This window comes from Rhinatrema bivittatum, chromosome 1 (genome assembly GCF_901001135.1).
Source record: "Rhinatrema bivittatum chromosome 1, aRhiBiv1.1, whole genome shotgun sequence".
Classification (NCBI taxonomy): Eukaryota; Metazoa; Chordata; class Amphibia; order Gymnophiona; family Rhinatrematidae; genus Rhinatrema; species Rhinatrema bivittatum.
Genome location: NC_042615.1, coordinates 239,945,766 through 239,964,787, shown reverse-complemented (window position 1 = coordinate 239,964,787; position 19,022 = coordinate 239,945,766). Strand labels below are relative to the sequence as shown.

Below are 19,022 nucleotides of genomic sequence, written 5' to 3'. Positions count from 1 at the left end.
AATGTGAAACTCCGAAACTACCTTAGGTAAAAATTTAGGGTGAGTGCAGAGTACCAGGCAGATAGGTAACTAGGGCCTGTAATTCACTAACCCTGCGAGCTGAAGTGATAGCCAAAAGGAAAATCACTTTCCATGTGAGATATTTTAGGTCACAGGAGTGAAGAGGCTCGACCAAGAACCAGATTAAGGTTCCAAGAAGGGGCTGGAGGACGTAAAGGTGGCTTGATATGGAGCAAGCCCTTTAAAAAGCGTGTTACGAGGGGTTGTACTGATATAGGAACATCCCCAACACCTTTATGGAAGGCGGCTACCGCACTGACATGCATTCTGATTGAAGAGGGCTTTAAACCTGACTCTGACAAATGCCAGAGATAGTCCAAAATCCTTGGGATTGGACAGGAAAAGGGATCTAGGGACTGCGAAGTGCACCATGATGTGTACCTTTTCCATTTATAGGAATAAGATTTTCTTGTGGAAGGCTTTCGCGAAGCAATCAGGACACGAGTCCCCGAATCTGAAAGGTAAAGTGGCTGAAGGATCAACCTTTCAACATCCATGCCGTCAGGGACAAGGCCCGAAGATTGGGATGGCGTAGGCATCCGTCGTTTTGAGTGATCAGATGCGGGTCCATTCCCAAGGGAATGTGCCTGCGGATGGAGAGATCCTGGAGTATAGGAAACCACACTTGGCATGGCCAGTGAGGTGCTATCAGGATCATGGTACCCTTATCCTGACGTAGCTTCACGAGAGTCTTCGAAAGAGGAGGAAGTGGAGGGAATGCATAGAGCAGACCGGTTGCCCAAGAGAGGGAGAATGCATCTCTGGGCTGAGAGCGCTCGCTCCGAATGAGGGAGCAGTAGTTGTCCACTTTGTGGTTCTGAGGGGATGCAAAGAGGTCTGTCTGGGGTATCCCCATTGGCGAAAGATTGTTGTCGCTACCAAGGGGTTGAGAGACCACTCGTGCGGTTGGAAGACACAACTCAGTTTGTCTGCCGAGACATTGTCCACTCCCAGCAAGTAGGTGGCCCTGAGGTACATCGAATGGGAGAGCGCTTCAGACCAAATTTGCGCAGCTTCCTGACACAGAAGTTAGGAGCCTGTGCCTCCCTGCTTGTTGATGTACCACATGGCCACCTGGTTGTCCGTCTGAATCAGGATGACGTGATTTGACAGGCGTTCCTGAAAAGCCCTGAGAGCATATCGCATTGCTTGAAGTTCTAGGAAGTTTATTTGATGTTTGGCTTCCCTTGGAGACCAAGACCCTTGTGTCTGTAGATTGTCCACGTGGGCTCCCCCCACCTGAGGTTGGAAGCGTCGGTGGTGAGAATGAGTTGAGGATCTGGCACTTGAAAGGGCAGACCCTGGAGGAGATTGTTGTGATTTTTCCACCAGGCGAGAGACAGACAGAGTGAGTCGGTGATGTGGACAATGGTTGACAGAGGCTGAACAGCTTGAATCCATTGTGACCTCAGAGTCCAATGCATGAATCTCATGGCCAGGCGGGCCATTGCTGTGACATGGACTGAGGACGCCATGTGTCCTAAAAGGACGAGGAATTGGCGAGCTGTTGCTGTATGCTGAGACTGCAACTGGTGAGCAAGAGACACGAGGGTTAGCGCTCGTTGTTGAGGGAGAAAGACTTTTGCCCGCAAGGTGTCCAAGTCTGCCCCAATGAACGACAAGGTTTGAGATGGGACTAAATAGGATTTTTCGTAATTGACGAGAAATCCTAGAGAAATTAGAGTGTGTAGGGTCAAATTGAGGGACCTGCTATTAAGTTCACTTAGAGACCTGCTATTAAGTTCACTTCGAGAATAGCCACTGCCATTAGCAATGGTAACATGGAATAGACTTAGTTTTTGGGTAATTGCCAGGTTCTTATGGCCTGGATTGGCCACTGTTGGAAACAGGATGCTGGGCTTGATAGACCCTTGGTCTGACCCAGTATGGCATTTTCTTATGTTCTTATGTTCTTATGACGACCGAGCGGCTTGCTGGGTTGGAGCCCTGATTAACCAGTCGTCCAGATAGGGGTAGACGTGAACACCTTCTTTCCTGAGAAAAGCTGCGACAACCACGAGACATTTGGTAAAGACTCGTGGTGCCGAAGCTAGGCTGAACGGAAGCACGCGGTAATGATAGTGCTTTGGGCCTACTAAAAACCTGAGGTACTTGCGATGAGCTGGAGATATTGCAATGTGTGTATGCGTCCTGAAGGTCCAGAGAGCAGAACCAGTCTCCTCTTTGCAGAAGAGGTAGAAGCGAGCCCAAGGTTACCATCTTGAATTTCTCTCGCTGTAGGTACTTGTTGAGAGCACGTAGGTCCAGAATTGGACGAACTCCCCTGGATTTTTTGGGGATCAAAAAGTACCGGGAATAGAACCCTAGAGGCCTTGCTGAGAGAGTGGGACGGGTTCTATTGCTCTTAACTGGAGAAGAAGGGAAACCTCCTGTTCCAGAAGGACAGAATGGTCGGATACTCTCCATGCTTGCAGAGGTGGTGAGTCTGGTGGAAGAGCAAGAAAGTTTAGGTGGTAACCCTGAGCAATGATTGCTAGCACCCATTGGTCAGTTGTGATTGATTGCCACATGCCGTGAAAGTGGCACAATCAACCTCTGTTTCAGAGTGCACTCGAAGTAAAATAAAGACCGCAAGTTTACAGCTACCAATTAGAGAAACTGCAACAGTAGTGCCAGTACCACCAACAGAAGATAATGATTTTATTACAACACAAACTATAAAGTTATTTACATATGTACCTTTTTCATCTGCTGATCTTTTTAACTGGAAACAACATGGTCCTTTATATGCAGAAAAACCAGATCAGATGATTGATTTTTTATCTGGAATTTTTACAGCTCATAATCCTAATTGGGATGACATTCGCCATTTAGCCTCCTTTCTTTTTACTACAGAAGAACGACGACAAATACAGCAAAATATGGAAGAATCAGCTAAAGAAGGAGCTGGTTCAGATGGAAGCCCTAATGAAGCAATGAGGGAGTTTGCCCCTCTTACAGACCCCCTTTGGGATTATCAGACATCAACAGGACGAGAACGTATAGCTGCTTACCAAAAAGCCTTCCTAGAAGCTTTGAAGAAAGGAAAAAGAAAAATTATGAATATGAGTAAAATACAAGACATTGTGCAGAAAAAAGAAGAAACTCCTGGAGATTTTTTAGAACGTTTAATGGATGCCTATCGCAAATATAGTCCTTTTGATCCAGAAGATTCAAAAAATCATTCTATCATAGTAATGAGCTTTGTAGGACAGTCATATTCGGATATACGTCGCAAACTTCAGAAGACAGAAGGATTTGAAGGAATGACTATTAGTCAACTAAAAGCAATGGCGGACAGAGTTTATGGAAATCGGGAAATAGAAGAGGAGAAAAAAGATAAAAGAGAAGCTGGCCGTCGGATGAGAGAAAGTGTTAGTATTTTAGCTGCAGCCTTAGAGGAAACTAATTTTGGAGACCAAAACAATTATTATCAAGGATATCCTGGATATAGAGGAAGAGGCAGATCTCCATTCAGAGCACCATTCAGAGGAAGGTTATTCAGAGGAGGATCATTTAGAGGAAGAGTGCCTTTAGGACAAAATCAATGTGCATATTGCAAGCAAGAAGGACATTGGAAATCTGATTGTCCAGAAACACCACAACGAAAAGGAGAAGGATATAAACAACATCCCAAATCACAAGAACCTGAGTGGCAATTGGCATTAGATGAGATGTCTGGAGATGATGCCGGACGAGATTCCTGACTAGATAAGGAGGATCTTCCACTTGACCCTTTAGTGGAAATAAAAGTGGGAACAAAGACATTTAAAGGACTAATGGACTCAGGAGCACAACGATCAGTCATGACTACTGCAATAACTACTCCAACATCAAAAAGTATTTCCATTGTAGGAGCTTCTGGAAAACCACTAGCAGCTCCTATTCTTCAAAATCGACAGATTCGAATTGGAGGACAACTAGTATCTCACCAATTTCTTTATGTTCCAGGATGTCCAGTGCCATTAATTGGTAGAGATCTTCTTTGCAAACTAAGAGCAAATTTACAATTTGAACCAACTGGTGAAATTAAAGCATCCTTTGCTGATAATCCAGTCTCTTTAATTTGCCCTCTTCAAGAAGAATGGAGACTTCATCTTCCTGTTATTGAAAAAGCAATTGAACATCGATATGAGGAAGAAACACCTCTTAATGAAAAACGAAGACAATTGATGGACAGTATACCTCAAGTATGGTCTGAAAATAGTCCAGGAGGATTAGCTAATAAGGCTATCCCTATATGGATCGAAATGAAAGAAAATGCTCAGATCTTTAATCAACCTCAATACCCCTTTCCATATATGGCCAGACAAGGAATACAAATACATCTTCAAAGATTATTTGATTTGGGTATCCTTAGACGAATTCGATCTGCTTGGAACACACCTTTACTGCCAGTAAAAAAGCCTGGAACTAATGATTACCGACCAGTGCAAGATCTAAGAAAAGTGAATAATCAAGTGGCAGATTTGGTAGCCCTCGTGCCAAATCCGTATTCAATCCTGGCTCAAGTTTCTTCTAGTTCCAAATGGTACAGTGTTATTGATCTCAAAGATGCCTTCTTCTCCGTTCCAATAGTGGAGAAATGTCAGAGAACTTTTGCCTTCACTTGGGAAAATGCCCAAACCGGAGAAAAACAACAGTATACTTGGACTCATTTACCTCAAGGATTCAAGCATTCACCTACTCTGTTTGGAGAACAACTGGCAAAAGACCTGAAGATGTACCAGGTTATATATGGGCCCGTTGTACAATATGTGGATGATCTCTTGCTATTTAGGGAAACCTATCATGAATGCGCAGTATCAACCCTACACTTGTTAAAGACTTTGTACTCAAAAGGATATCGTGCAAGCAAAAAGAAAGCACAAATTTGTGAAGTGGAAGTAGAATATTTGGGCTTTCGTATCAAGGAAGGCACTCGTCTTGGAATCTCTCGTACAAATTCTATAAGAGATCAACCTGTACCTACCTGTAAAAAGGAACTCCGTGCATTTTTGGGAGCTTCAGGATATTGTAGACTTTGGATTGCTAACTATGCAATCATTGCCCAACCATTGTATGATAAACTACGAGGCAAAGAAGCAGAATCTCAACCTTTCCAGTGGGAAAAACAAGAATTAGCAAACTTGCATCAACTGAAAGACACCTTGATCTCACCCCCTGCTCTAGGGTTACCTGATATAACAAAACCATTTCATCTGTTTATAGATGAGAAGAAAGGCATGGCCATTGGGGTATTGACTCAAAATTTAGGATCATGGGAACGACCTGTTGCATATTTGTCAAAAGGGATGACAATGTTGCTAAAGGATGGCCTGGCTGTCTTCGAAGCATTGCTGCTGCATGCTTATTAATACCTGAAGCTGTTAAGTTAACATTTGGACAAACTCTGCAAGTGACAACTTCTCATACTATTCAAGGATTACTTGAAACTCATGGACCAAAATGGATGACTAATTCACGTCTTGTCAAGTATCAAGCTCTGTTATGTGAAACACCTGAAATTCAAATACAAGATAGTAAAAACTTGAACCCAGCTACTCTAATGCCAGCACCTGAACCAGTTATTCATGATTGTGAAGAAGTCATGGCTACTGTACATTCCAGTAGACCCGATTTGAGAGATCAACCTTGGCAAGGAGCCTGGACCTTATTCACTGATGGAAGCAGCCAATTTGTAAATGGAATACGTGTTGCTGGATATGCTGTAGTTTCTGAAGATGAAATTGTTGAAGCTGAATCTTTACCCCCAGGAACATCTGCACAAAAAGCTGAATTAATTGCCCTTACTCGAGCTCTGCAGTTGGCAGAAGGAAAAACTGTAAATATCTATACAGACTCTAAATATGCCTTCCTTACAATTCAAGTACATGGAGCTCTATATAAAGAACGAGGATTTCTAACTGCAGAAGGAAAACAAATAACTAATGCACCAGAAGTACATGAATTACTAAATGCAGTCTGGTTACCTCACAAAGTGGCTGTAATGCATTGTAAAGCACATACAAGAAAATCAGATCCTATTGCTCAAGGAAATCAAAGAGCCGATAAAGCAGCAAAAGAAGTAGCTCGAGAACAACATTTTCAAGCAACCACAACGACATACCCTCTTTTACAGTTCCCAAGTGAAATTCCCATTTATACTACAAAAGAAAATGAATGGGCACAATATGAAAACTTTCATCAACAAAACAGACGGTGGATTATACAAGATGGTCGAATATGGATACCTGAAACTATTGCTTGGACAATAGTTAAAGAAGCACATGATTATACACACCTTGGTCGTGATTCATTGGCAAGATTACTGGAAAAGACATATTATATCAATCGAATCACTCAATTGACTAAACATGCAATTAATCAATGTATAATCACTAAACAGAAGCAGCCCCTCTCAATTAATATCTTGCACTACAAAGTGTGAAACACTAAAGAGAGGAAAATAGTTACTTAACTATTTACCATCAACACATATTCAAAAAACTAGACTAGAGACAATATCATAGGCGTTTGCTCATAGTAAATTGTCGATCTGCTGTCTCTCGCCCGCAAAGGGCCGCAGGCAGTAATCAGCCTGTGAGTTCAAACAATTTTTTAATCATTTATTGTCTCATGTCTCCCTACCACTCACTCCAAAAAACATTTTTTATTGAATAAATTACTAACTCAACCTATAAAGTGCAAAATTCTTTAAAACTAATTAGTTTTAAAGAATTTTGCACTTTATAGGTTGAGTTAGTAATTTATTCAATAAAAAATGTTTTTTGGAGTGAGTGGTAGGGAGACATGAGACAATAAATGATTAAAAAATTGTTTGAACTCACAGGCTGATTACTGCCTGCGGCCCTTTGCGGGCGAGAGACAGCAGATCGACAATTTACTATGAGCAAACGCCTATGATATTGTCTCTAGTCTAGTTTTTTGAATATGTGTTGATGGTAAATAGTTAAGTAACTATTTTCCTCTCTTTAGTATTAATCAATGTATCACATGTGCACAGAACAATCCTCGAAATGGACCTGCTCCTGCCCCTGGACATATTCTTCGAGGAACTATACCTTTTCAAGTCTGTCAGATTGATTTCACCCACATGACTCCATCAAAAGGATACAAGGCCAAATTAGTGGCAGTTTGCACTTATACTGGATGGATTGAAGCTATACCTACACGAACAGAAACAGCCAAAGAAGTTACTACTTTACTTCTATGTCAGATTTTGCCATGATATGGACTTCCAAGACAAATAAATTCTGACAATGGACCAGCCTTCACTAGTGAAGTCACTCAGCAATTAAGCAAGATTCTGGGCCTTAAATGGCATCTACATTGCACCTGGAGACCACAAAGTAGTGAAACAGTTGAACGAGCTAATAGAACTTTGAAAAGTCAATTAGCTAAATTATGTCAAGAAACAAAAACCAAATGGCCAGATATCCTACCATTAGCTCTGCTACACATCCGATGTACTCCAAGAAAATCTGGCTTGACACCATATGAAATGATGTATGCAAGACCACCACCACTTCCATCATTCCCTGAATCATTACAAATCCAAGGAGAAATGCTACTCAGCAAACAATTAAAAGGATTACATGATACAGTGATGGCAATCTGCACCTATACATGTGAAACTGAACCACTAATTCTGGTTACACCAACTCTTAAATTTCACATTGAAGATTCTGTATGGGTAAAAGAATGGGATGAATCTGATTGTCTCAAACCTCGATGGAAAGGACCATATACCATACTGTTGACAACTCCTACTGCTGGTTATCCATCATGGATTCATTGGACCCGAATTAAACCTGCCTCCAGTACTTGGCAGGTTTCTAGGATTGGAGAACAACTAAAATTCATCAGAAACATACCAAAAGCTGAGTAATATAAATGTTGGTTCAGAAGAATAAAAATAATGTGTTTTTATTTCTTTTCCTTCTTTACAGGCATAATAATACATGACTTCATCACTTTGGAAGTGGGCCATCTGTGCTCTCCTCATCATCACTTTAAGTATTATATGCCCATCTGAAAGTACTTGGAAATGGTTCATCTGCGCTATCTACATCATCAGTTCTGCTCTACTATGGATCACTTTCACTATCAGAGAATTCAATTTCTAATGATAATCATGTGCACAATAACAAGATCTCTCAATTCTCCATTAAGTCAAAATTGCTCTGAATGTATCAAACAAGTACGTACTACAACTCAAGATGGATTTCAACTTGTTTTTACAATAATACATCAATCTCAGCCTCCATCATCCTGTATATCAAAACCTGCTTGTTCTTTAAATACTACTCAAGGATATCAATCTTTTCATCGATGTACTTTAAACAACAAAATTATTTGTCATTCTCCAACCACTCCTAAATATTACAACGTAACAATTACAACAGGTCTTCCAAAAAGCCCAACAACTAGTATCATACCAGCTGGTGAAGGAATACTATACTACATTAATTCTACAAAAGTTTTAATAGGAGGACCTTCCATTGCCGAACTTACCTTTGATGCCTGCGAAGCAATTGATAAACATCCCAAGGCCATTAAATGTGGATCTGCTTCTTGGAAAGCAGAATATGCTTTCAACCATAAATATCTTTGTCCATATAATCGAGCATACAATCCGTCCAAATGGTTACCATGTGCTGGAGATATTCAATTTACCGGATGGAAATTAGTGTGTGACTATACAGGAGGAGGATATCCAGGTTGCCCAGGATTGGGTAGACTGAAGAGAGGAACTGGTAATATTATCTCTTTAGACTGGATAATTAGGACTGAAGGATCCCCTTGGCAGGATACATGGGGATTTGGAATTGATGGTACAGGAGAAGATCCTAAAACTTATATTACAATCACACAACGAAGAGAAAAGAAACGTCCTATTATACAAACTACAATAGTTTGATATCATTCTTTGATGAAGTATCTCACCTGGATGAAGAGCTCAAGAAACATACTATTTCGCATCAAGCAAAGAACATGTTCGTAAATCTAGCCGAAAATATAGCCCTTTCTTTAGGGGTGAAGAATTGTTTCGTATGCGGAGGAACAAATATTGGAGAACAATGGCCTTGGGAAGCTAAAGAAATCTTCCAATCTGACCTAAATGCTTTAAATGTTACCATAACATATAACCGAAAGAACAATCCATATGAATGGGCCCTTCAGACTGATGTCACTGGAAGACAATGTTTATCACGTGAATATTCTAGATTGTACACTATATCAATTGGTAATTCACCGTGTACAGGAGTTCTTACAGTTTCAACAGATAGTTATAAATGGTGGCAAACAGAAAATCTTACTATGCCTACTTCATTCTGGACTGAACCAATTTTAAATACTACATGGGAAGCAGCTGGAAAATCTTCAACAATTCATAGCTCCTGATGGATATTACTTTGTATGTGGACGAAGAGCTTATGAACAATTACCTTTAAAATGGTACGGAACATGTTTCTTGGCAACAATACGTCCTAGTTTCTTCCTTTTACCACTTTCGGCAGGTGAAACATTAGGTATTCCTATATACAGCTCAATAAAACCAAATAAACGACGAAGAAGTGCTAAAGTTCCAATTGGTGATTGGACTGACAAAGATTGGCCACTGGAACGCATTGTGCAATATTATGGACCAGCAACATGGGCTGAAGATGGTTCATATGGATATAGAACACCAATCTACATGTTAAATCGTATCATCAGACTCCAAGCGGTACTTGAACTCCTTACCAATGACTCAGCAATGGCTCTTAATATTTTGGCCAAACAAAACACAAAACTTATCACCGCTGTATATCAAAATCGATTAGCACTAGACTACCTTCTAGCTCAGGAAGGTGGAGTATGTGGAAAATTTAATCTTTCTAATTGTTGTTTACAGATTGATGATAAAAGTCAAGTTATTGAAGAAATTACTGATCGTATGGTGCGACTAGCTCATGTTCCTGTACAAACCTGGTCTGGGGCCCTTGATTGGACTTCGTCAATGCCCAGCTGGATATCTTCTATTCCAGGACTCAAGGAACTATTCATTCCTGTAATACTCTGTCTAATTTCTTGTGTTTTAATTCCTTTATGTTTTCCTCTTTTACTCAGGTACTTACGTACAATGATGGAAACTATAGCTGATCGAAGAGCAGCAGCTCAAATCATGATGATGAACCAATATACTTCAATTTCAACACTTCCCTCAGATTCAGAAGATGAAGATACTTTAACTAATTTTTGAACTAATTAATGTATTAGGACCATCATTCTTGTTAGGGTTAAGTCCGGATACAAAGGGGGAAGGGGGTGCTCCTCTAGGGACCCCTCGTCTCAACCCCGGTGAAGTAACCAACGACCTAACAAGAATATTAGGGTCCACAGAAAATGATTTTGATACTAATTGTTGTTTGTCTTTTCAGCTACCTCATAGATGATGATGATACTTACGCCTTCTAAAGAAGTTGAAGTATCAAAGGGGGGAATGTAGGAGCTCAATCCTATGAACAATCGTTGAATGAGAAAACTGAAGATTTCTGATTAAAAACGCCAGCATTGAAACGCATTGAAACACACTGCCATACTGAATGTACTAGCATTTGATACGCAATGACATGCACTACGCACTTACGTACTGACATTCAGTGAAACGCACTACCATTTTGTAATAATATTTTGTATTGTATTAATACGATTGCTGCTATAAAATGTCTAACATATCATGTCTATTAAATGACGTGTGCAATGGTCTGATTATAAGCTACACCTACTTGAGACAAAGCAAAATTGCTTACCTTGTAATAGGTGTTATCCCAGGACAGCAGGATGTAGTCCTCACATATGGGTGACGTCATTGAACGGAGCCCAGGCGGGAAAACTTTCTGTCAAAGTTTCTAGAAACTTTTGACTGGCCCAGTGAGGCCACTGAGCATGACCAGCATGCTATGATATTCTCTGCCACAGGTGTCTCTCTTCAGTCTCGTATGTAGCAATAAGCTTTAGCAAAAAGAATAATAAAATAAAAAAGGGCCCAACTCCGCGGGGTGGCGGGTGGGTTCTGTGAGGACTACATCCTGCTGTCCTGGGATAACACCTATTACAAGGTAAGCAATTTTGCTTTATCCCAGGACAAGCAGAATGCTAGTCCTCACATATGGGTGAATAGCGAGCTAGAGGCTGAGTCATTGTGTAGTGAAATGTTTTTGTTGAATGAGTCAGCCGAAGATCACAGCAGTTTGGGTTGTAGTAGGAGTTGGGTTTAAGTTGGAAACAAGTTCTTTAAGACAGATTGTCCATAGGCTGAATCTTGTCGTCCTTGCTTGTCCAAACAGTAATGAGCTGCAAAGGTGTGAAGAGAACTCCATGTTGCTGCTTTACAAATGTCAAGTATTGGCACTGAACGATAGTGTGCAACTGAAGTTGACATTGCCCTAACTGCATGTGCTTTTACTCGCCCTTGGAGAGGAAGGCCTGCTTTCTCATAGCAAAACTGTATGCAATCTGCTAACCAGTTTGATAGAGTATGTTTACCCACTGCATTACCTGGTTTGTTTGGGTCATAGGAAACAAAGAGTTGATTGGATTTCCTGTGAGCTGCGGTGCGGTTTAAGTAGAAAGACAGAGTACACTTGCAATCTAAGGTGTGTAAGGCCCTTTCTCCTTGGTGAGCATGAGGCCTTGGAAAGAAAGTGGGTAAAACTATAGATTGGTTTAAGTGGAATTCCGTAACTACCTTAGGAAGAAATTTAGGATGAGTACGGAGAACCACTCTGTCATGTAAGAACTTAGTGTAGGGTTCATATGTGACTAGTGCTTGTAACTCACTAACCCTTCTCGCTGAAGTAATGGCTATGAGGAAGACAGTTTTCCATTTAAGAAATTTTAGGTCACTGGAATCAATGGGTTCAAAGGGAGAACGCATGAGTCTAGTTAGAACCAAATTTAGATCCCAGTGAGTGACTGGGTGTCTAATTGGTGGTTTAAGAAGAATTAAACCTCTCATAAATCTTTTTACTAGAGGTTGTGTAGAAATAGGTGCATCTGCTACCTCATGATGGTACGCTGAAATTGCACTTAAATGTACTCTTACAGATGAAGTTTGTAGACCAGATTCTGAAAGATGGTACAGGTAGTCTAATAAAGACTTTGTGGGGCAAGTGAAAGGATTGATGTCTTTTTGCCTGCACCACAAAGTGTATCTCTTCCATTTGGAAGCGTAGTTTTTCCTTGTGGAAGGTTTACGTGAAGCTATAAGAACTTGGGAAATGTTAGCTGGAAGATTGAGTGGTTGTAAGATCAAGCTTTCAACATCCAAGCTGTCAGTGATAGGGATTGAAGGTTGGGATGTCGCAGCCGACCCTGATCCTGAGTTATGAGAGTGGGAGTTACTCCCAGGCGAATGGGATCCCTGACAGAGGTCTAGAAGTGTGGGAAACCATACTTGTCGAGGCCAATATGGGGCTATGAGTATCATTGTCCCCTGGTCCTGTTGTAGCTTCACTAGAGTTTTGGTTATGAGTGGTATCGGAGGATACGCATATAATAGGCCTGAGTTCCAAGGGCGAGCAAAGGCGTCCTTGGATGGCCTGTTGTTTATGTTGTATAGGCAACAGTAGTTGTCCACTTTGTGATTTAGATGTGTTGCAAAGAGGTCTACTGTTGATTGTCCCCAACGATGAAATATCTTGGTCACTACTATGGGATCTAGTGACCATTCGTGTGGTTTGAATTGACGACTGAGTCTGTCCGCTACTACATTGTGAATGCCTGCTAGGTAAGTGGCCTTGAGAAACATGGAGTTGTTCAAGGCCCAACCCCATATCTGAGCTGCCTCTTGACAGAGGAGGTATGAGCCTGTCCCTCTCTGTTTGTTGATGTACCACATGGCTACTGTGTTGTCTGTTTGGATTAGCACAGTCTTGTTTGTAAGGCAGTCCTTGAAGGCATGAAGAGCATAACGTATAGCTCGAAGTTCCAGGAAATTGATTTGAAATGTTGCTTCGAGCTTTGTCCATGTTCCTTGTGTTTGGAGAGTCCCTATGTGAGCTCCCCAACCCAAGGTGGAGGCATTCCTAGTCAGAGTTATTTGTGGAACTGGTTGTTGAAAGGGTAGGCCCTTGCACAAATTGTCCTTGTTCACCCACCACAGCAGAGAAGAACATAGTTGGTGGGTTACTTGAATTGGAGAATAAAGTGGTTGAATGGCTTGGATCCATTGTGATCTTAAAGTCCATTGAGTTACCCTCATGGCTAGTCTTGCCATAGGAGTGACAAACTGTGGAGGCCATGTGGCCAAGTAATGTGAGAAACTGATGAGCTGTTGCTTGTTTCTTGGAGTGAATCGAGCTTGCTAGTAGAGACAGTGTGTTTGCTCGATCCTCTGGTAGAAATGCCTTTGCGAGGTTGGTGTTTAAATCCGCTCCTATGAACTGAAGCAGGTGAGAAGGAGTGAGATGGGACTTTGGATAATTGATGAGAAACCCCATGGAGTGCAGCAGAGCAATAGTTTTGTTGAGAGACTGTATTGCTCCTTGTTGAGATTGGCTTCTAATGAGCCAATCGTCTAGATATGGGAAAACATGTACACTTTGCTTGTGTAGGTGTGCTGTTATTACTGCCAGACATTTGGTGAACACTCTGGGTGCAGAAGCTAGTCCGAATGGCAGTACTTTGTATTGGTAATGATGAATGCCCACCTTGAAGCGTAGATACTTTCGATGAGGAGGGTATATTGGTATATGGGCGTAAGCATCTTGAAGATCCAGAGAACAGAGCCAATCTCCTGCTTGAAGAAGTGGAAGCATTGTGCCTAGGGAAACCATCCTGAACTTTTCTTTTAGAAATTTGTTGAGATTTCTGAGGTCTAGGATGGGTCGTAGGCCTCCAGTTTTCTTTGGAATGAGGAAATATCTGGAGTAGAATCCCCTGCCCTGCTGAGCCCTGGGCACTGGTTGAATGGCCCTGGCTGTCAGAAGGGTGGATAATTCTATTTGTAACTGAATTATTTGGTAATTTTGTTGTGGGTAGGAAGTTGGTGGGAATTCTGGAGGAATTGAGAGAAAATTTAGTTTGTAACCGTGAGCTACAATGGAAAGTACCCATTGGTCTGTTGTTATCTTTTCCCAACTGGTGTGGAAAAGGGAAATTCTTCCTCCCACTGGTATGTTTTGATTGGGGTTTTGGAGGGTGGGTCTGATCTCTGGATCTGTGTTCAAAAACCCGTAGCTGGACCAGTCTGTGGAGGAGGCTGGGTACGGGCTGGTCTTGGTTGCCTGGCTTGAGAACGCTGGGTAGGTCTAGAAGGTCTAGGTTCTCGTAGGTTGATTGTAGTACCTCCTTGGCCTGTAGTATGGACGTCTAGGTTCCCTATGTGGGAAACGTCTAGGGGCCTGGGTGGTTGGTTCTTGAGGTAATTGTGACAGTTGCCTTAAGGTCTCTGTGTGATCCTTAAGTTGTTGGACGGCATCTTGCACTTTTTCCCCAAATAAATTGTCTCCACGGCATGGCAGATCTACAAGCTTGTCCTGTACTTCAGGCCTGAGATCTGATGCTTTCAACCAGGCCCATCTTCGAGCTGTGATGCCAGCTGCTGCTGTTCTTGAGGCTGTGTCAAAGTTGTCATAAGTAGCCCTAACCTCATGTTTCCCAGCTTCTAGGCCCTTGGCAATGATTGATTGTCCAGATTCTTGAAACTGTTCTGGAAGAGAATTCGTGAAATGCTCCATCTGCTTCCAGAGATCCCTTTGGTACTATGTCATGTACAGTTGGTAAGCAGAGATTCTGGAAGATAAAAGTGTGCTTTGGTACACTTTTTTGCCCAAAGAGTCCAGAAAGCGATGATCCTTTCCTGGGGGAGCTGATGAATGTGGACGTACCCTTTTAGATTTTTTCTGGGCAGATTCCACTACCACAGATTGATGTGGCAACTGTGTTTTTTGAAAACCTGGTGCCTGCTGCACTAGGTAAGTGGTGTCTACCCGTTTATTCACTGCTGGGACCGTGCATGGGTGTTCCCACACTCGTTGTTGTAGGTCCAACAGAACTTCGTGGATGGGAATTGCCAAAACTTGTTTTGGTGGGTCCACAAATTGTAGTACCTCTAAGGTATGCTGTCTTGAATCATCTTCTGAGGAAAGTTTGAATGGAATTGTATCCGCCATCTCTTGGACAAAACTTGAAAAGGATAAGTCCTCAGGTGGGGATCTTTTTCTTACTTCAGGTGGTGATGGTTCTGACATGAACTCTTCTGAAGATGTATCAGATCCTTGCTCATCCCAAGAGTCATCTCCATCTGGATCTTGATATGGAGTTCTTGGGATTGTTTTAGTAGGAATACCTGATGGTCCAGGTAATGGGTCATCGATGGAGATTATTGGAGGATTCATCTCCACACGTTTTTGAGGAGTTTTATCGACGACTTTTTGATATTTTTGTGAAAGTAGTCGAAAAAGTGCCAATTCCTGAGCATCAGTATCTTCCTGCTCTGTAATTGTCGAGGGAAGGATGGGTGTCCTCGAAGTAGTTGTCGAGTGTAATGCTCTCGGTGTTGATTCCGTCGACGGTGGTAACATTACAGCCGGGATTTGGGCGTATATCGACATCGATGACGTGATTATTTTTGGTGTCGACGTCGATTGAACCGAAGCCAAAATTGACCCCGGGATCGGTGTAGTCACCGGCATTGGCAAATTTGCCGGCATCGATGTGGAGAACATCGGCATCGACAATGAAGTCGGTATGGTGAATTGTTCCTTCAGAGCCTGTGAAATCGCTTGACGGATTAATTCCGACAATTCCGGCCGCACAACCGTTGGGAGCAGAGCGGTTGAGGGCGGTGGCGTAGGCTGAAGCACAATTTCCTGACACGTACCTTGTGGTGGCTCTGGTGTCGATATCGGAGTGGAGGTAGGCCGAGGCGTTATTGACTCCGAGGTTTCTTGATTTTTAGGCCGCTTCGCTGTCGAGGGTTCCTGGGAAGCCGAGTCGGACAACGAGGGGCTTCGATGACGGTGTCGATGTTTCGACTTTGATTTTTACATCGATTTCGTCGACGTCGAGGACACTGAAGGGGACGAGTGGTCTCCCGAAGGTCCCGGTTGAGGTTTTTTAAGTATTACCCTCTTAGTCGCTCCAGCCGGAGACGACTTCGACGACTGCGATGTGGAAGGAATGAGTTGCAGGCTGAATAAATGTTCCATTTTTTCAAGCCTGATTTTCCTAGTTTTTGGAGTCATCTCCGCGCACTGTGGACAGTTATGAACATCATGCTTATCTCCTAAACATATCACACATTCAGTGTGCGGGTCTGTAAGAGACATTTTTCTCATACACACAGGGCATTTTTTAAAACCTGTGGACATTGTGAATCGACGGCCGTCGATTCGACTGAGGAGAATTTTAAAATATCTCCGAATCAAAATCTTTTTTGACTGGGTTACTTACCGGCCGGCAAGAACAAACCCCGAGAGATTTCTGTGACAGAGAATTTCAAATTTATGACTATTAAGTCGAATAACAGTTGAGGTAAACTCAACGGCTCCGGATCCGCGATGCTAGCTGCAGCGCGGAAAAAACGAAGACTGAAGAGAGACACCTGTGGCAGAGAATATCATAGCATGCTGGGCATGCTCAGTGGCCTCACTGGGCCAGTCAAAAGTTTCTAGAAACTTTGACAGAAAGTTTTCCCGCCTGGGCTCCGTTCAATGACGTCACCCATATGTGAGGACTAGCATCCTGCTTGTCCTGGGATAATGTATAAAAGTTCACTCCCCACGGGGAGTGGCATGCAGTTTGTACTAAGCCTTTGTCTTAGCTGCATCTTGCTGGCAATAAAAGTCTATCTTTACAGATCAGTTGTCTGGACCTCTTTCCTGACTTTTTACTGACGGTTACAATAGGACTTAAATTAGGTGGAGAATGGGTAAAATCCGGCTGCCCTCCCCCCTGAGGCTCTGAGTTGGCAGCGAGGTCTGGGCACGAAATGGCCGCCATTCCCGCGGATTTTTTTTTTTTGAAGAGAACGACCCGAACCCCTGCTTGCCGACCCGCCCTTGGGTCGTCGATTTAAAAGGTGCCACAGAGGGTCCCTCCCCTCCAGGCAAGCAGACTGAGCAAAGGCCGTCACGGGAGAGCCGCGAAGGTCAACAGGAAACACTTTGCTGTATGTAATACAAACATTTTGAAAGAAAAGATTTTAAAGGAAGAAGTTCTGCAAACTTTCTAGTTTCTTAGCGTATAGACAGATGGACTCAGGACCAGTGGGTTTTGCTCCCCTGCCAGCAGATGGAGAATGGAGCAAGCTGACATATACACTCCTGCAGTGTCTCAAACCTGCCAGTATTCTGTCTCCAGCAGATGGTGGAGGTGCAGATTCCATGTCTAAGAAGAAGAAGCCTATTTTGGTTTCCTTAATATAAAGCCTCTTGTGGTTTACATACAGCAAAGTGTTTCCTGTTGACCTGTGTTCTAGTGGTGTTCATTAAACTAACTTTTGTGCCAATGTCAACATGACAAAAAAAAAAAAACAAAGCAGATGAAAAGATTCATCTGAAGGTTTTAAATGAAGCCTCTTATGCCTTATCTAATATTACCTTTTTTAGGAACTGACGGATCTTCTCTGTATCTTTAGCAGCATAGATGTGCCATAGAGCACCAGGCTTCTCTTTGCTCTCAATAAACCTTTTAATGGTCAGTTCATCTGCATCTCCATCTTGAATGGTTTTAAGCACTTCTGTTACAAAATAAGGAAAAGGTTATTAGCAAACATATTGTACAAAAAATGAAAATGAATATAGCACCAGTAAATCCTTTACTGTCCTCAGTCCTTGGAAAGGTACTTCTAGGAAACACCAAGTTTACCTTGCTCTTGATCAGGCTCTCCTTTGGGTATGCCCACATAAACCATCACATTAGCTGCATCAGACACATCTAAATGGAGGTTGGTTGTTCCAAACTTTCTGTCTTCTGGTGTTATTAAACCTGTTGAGTTGAAATGACATCAAGTTTGAAATTACCAGTGAAGCCAGTGAACCATATAGGCTGTGCTTATTGAAAACTAGCGAGCTTTTTGTTTTTTTTTTAATTTTGCATTTAACAGATGTTTAAACCTGTGATTCTCATAATGGTAAGGTGAGAACAATGCCTTAAAACTACGTTATAAGCAATTACAAATTTACAGCTCATGGTCTCTTCCAAGTTTATTGCTGAAGTTGCCTCCCGGCTACAGAAGGAACTTCAGAGTCCAAAAAGCTAAGATTTAAAATTAGTCACAGCAGCTATATTGCTTCTGTTTCCATTTCTATTGCTATACTTCCTAGGAGAAGAAAGGAAAATTGGTTCTTACCTGTTCATTTTCATTCCTATAGTACCACAGATCAGTCTAGGCTCCTGGGTTTTGCCTCCCTTCCAGATGGAGACCGTTTTACTGACACTGGCATAAACAAGGTGGGATTGCAAGAATCCTGCTCGAAGTACACTCAAAGCCCATGGCCTCTGGGGCATGGACATCCAAACGATAACATCTGGCGAAAGTGTGCAAAGACTTCCAAGTCGCCACCCTGCAAATCTCTTGCGGTGACACCTGCTGACATTGGACCCAGGACGCTGCCTGGGAATGAGTAGAATGAGCCTTTACACCCTCTGGATCGAATGCCCCTGACAGATATACGCGGAGCCGATAGCTTCTTTCAACCACCATGCAATCGTGGCTTTTGACGCCTTATGTCCTTTCTTCGCACCACTCCAGAGCACAAAAAGGTGATCTGATAACCAGAAGTTATTGGTAACCTCAAGATAAGGCAACAATGCGCGCTTGACATTCAAAAGCTGTAACTCTCTTGCATGAGGCACCATAGCGTCCAAGTTTGGGAAAGCCAGGAGCTCCACCAAATGATTTACGTGAAAAGATGAAGCCACCTTCGGCAGAAAGGTTAGAACCATCTGCAAGGAGACCCCGAATC

At 42.4% G+C, this 19,022-nt stretch overlaps 1 protein-coding gene across 4 annotated transcripts in view; it reads right to left on the bottom strand.

Annotated features, from left to right (window-relative positions):
* Positions 1–19,022, bottom strand: part of KDM3A (lysine demethylase 3A) — a 546,931-nt gene that overhangs the window by 51,662 nt on the left and 476,247 nt on the right. For all 4 annotated transcript variants that reach the window (XM_029592841.1, XM_029592851.1, XM_029592832.1 and 1 more), the window contains 2 exons: positions 17,923–18,042; positions 17,655–17,794 (listed from right to left, as the gene is read on the bottom strand). In XM_029592841.1, the coding sequence (XP_029448701.1) occupies positions 17,655–17,794; positions 17,923–18,042 (260 nt within the window). The remainder of the gene's footprint in view (positions 1–17,654; positions 17,795–17,922; positions 18,043–19,022) is intronic.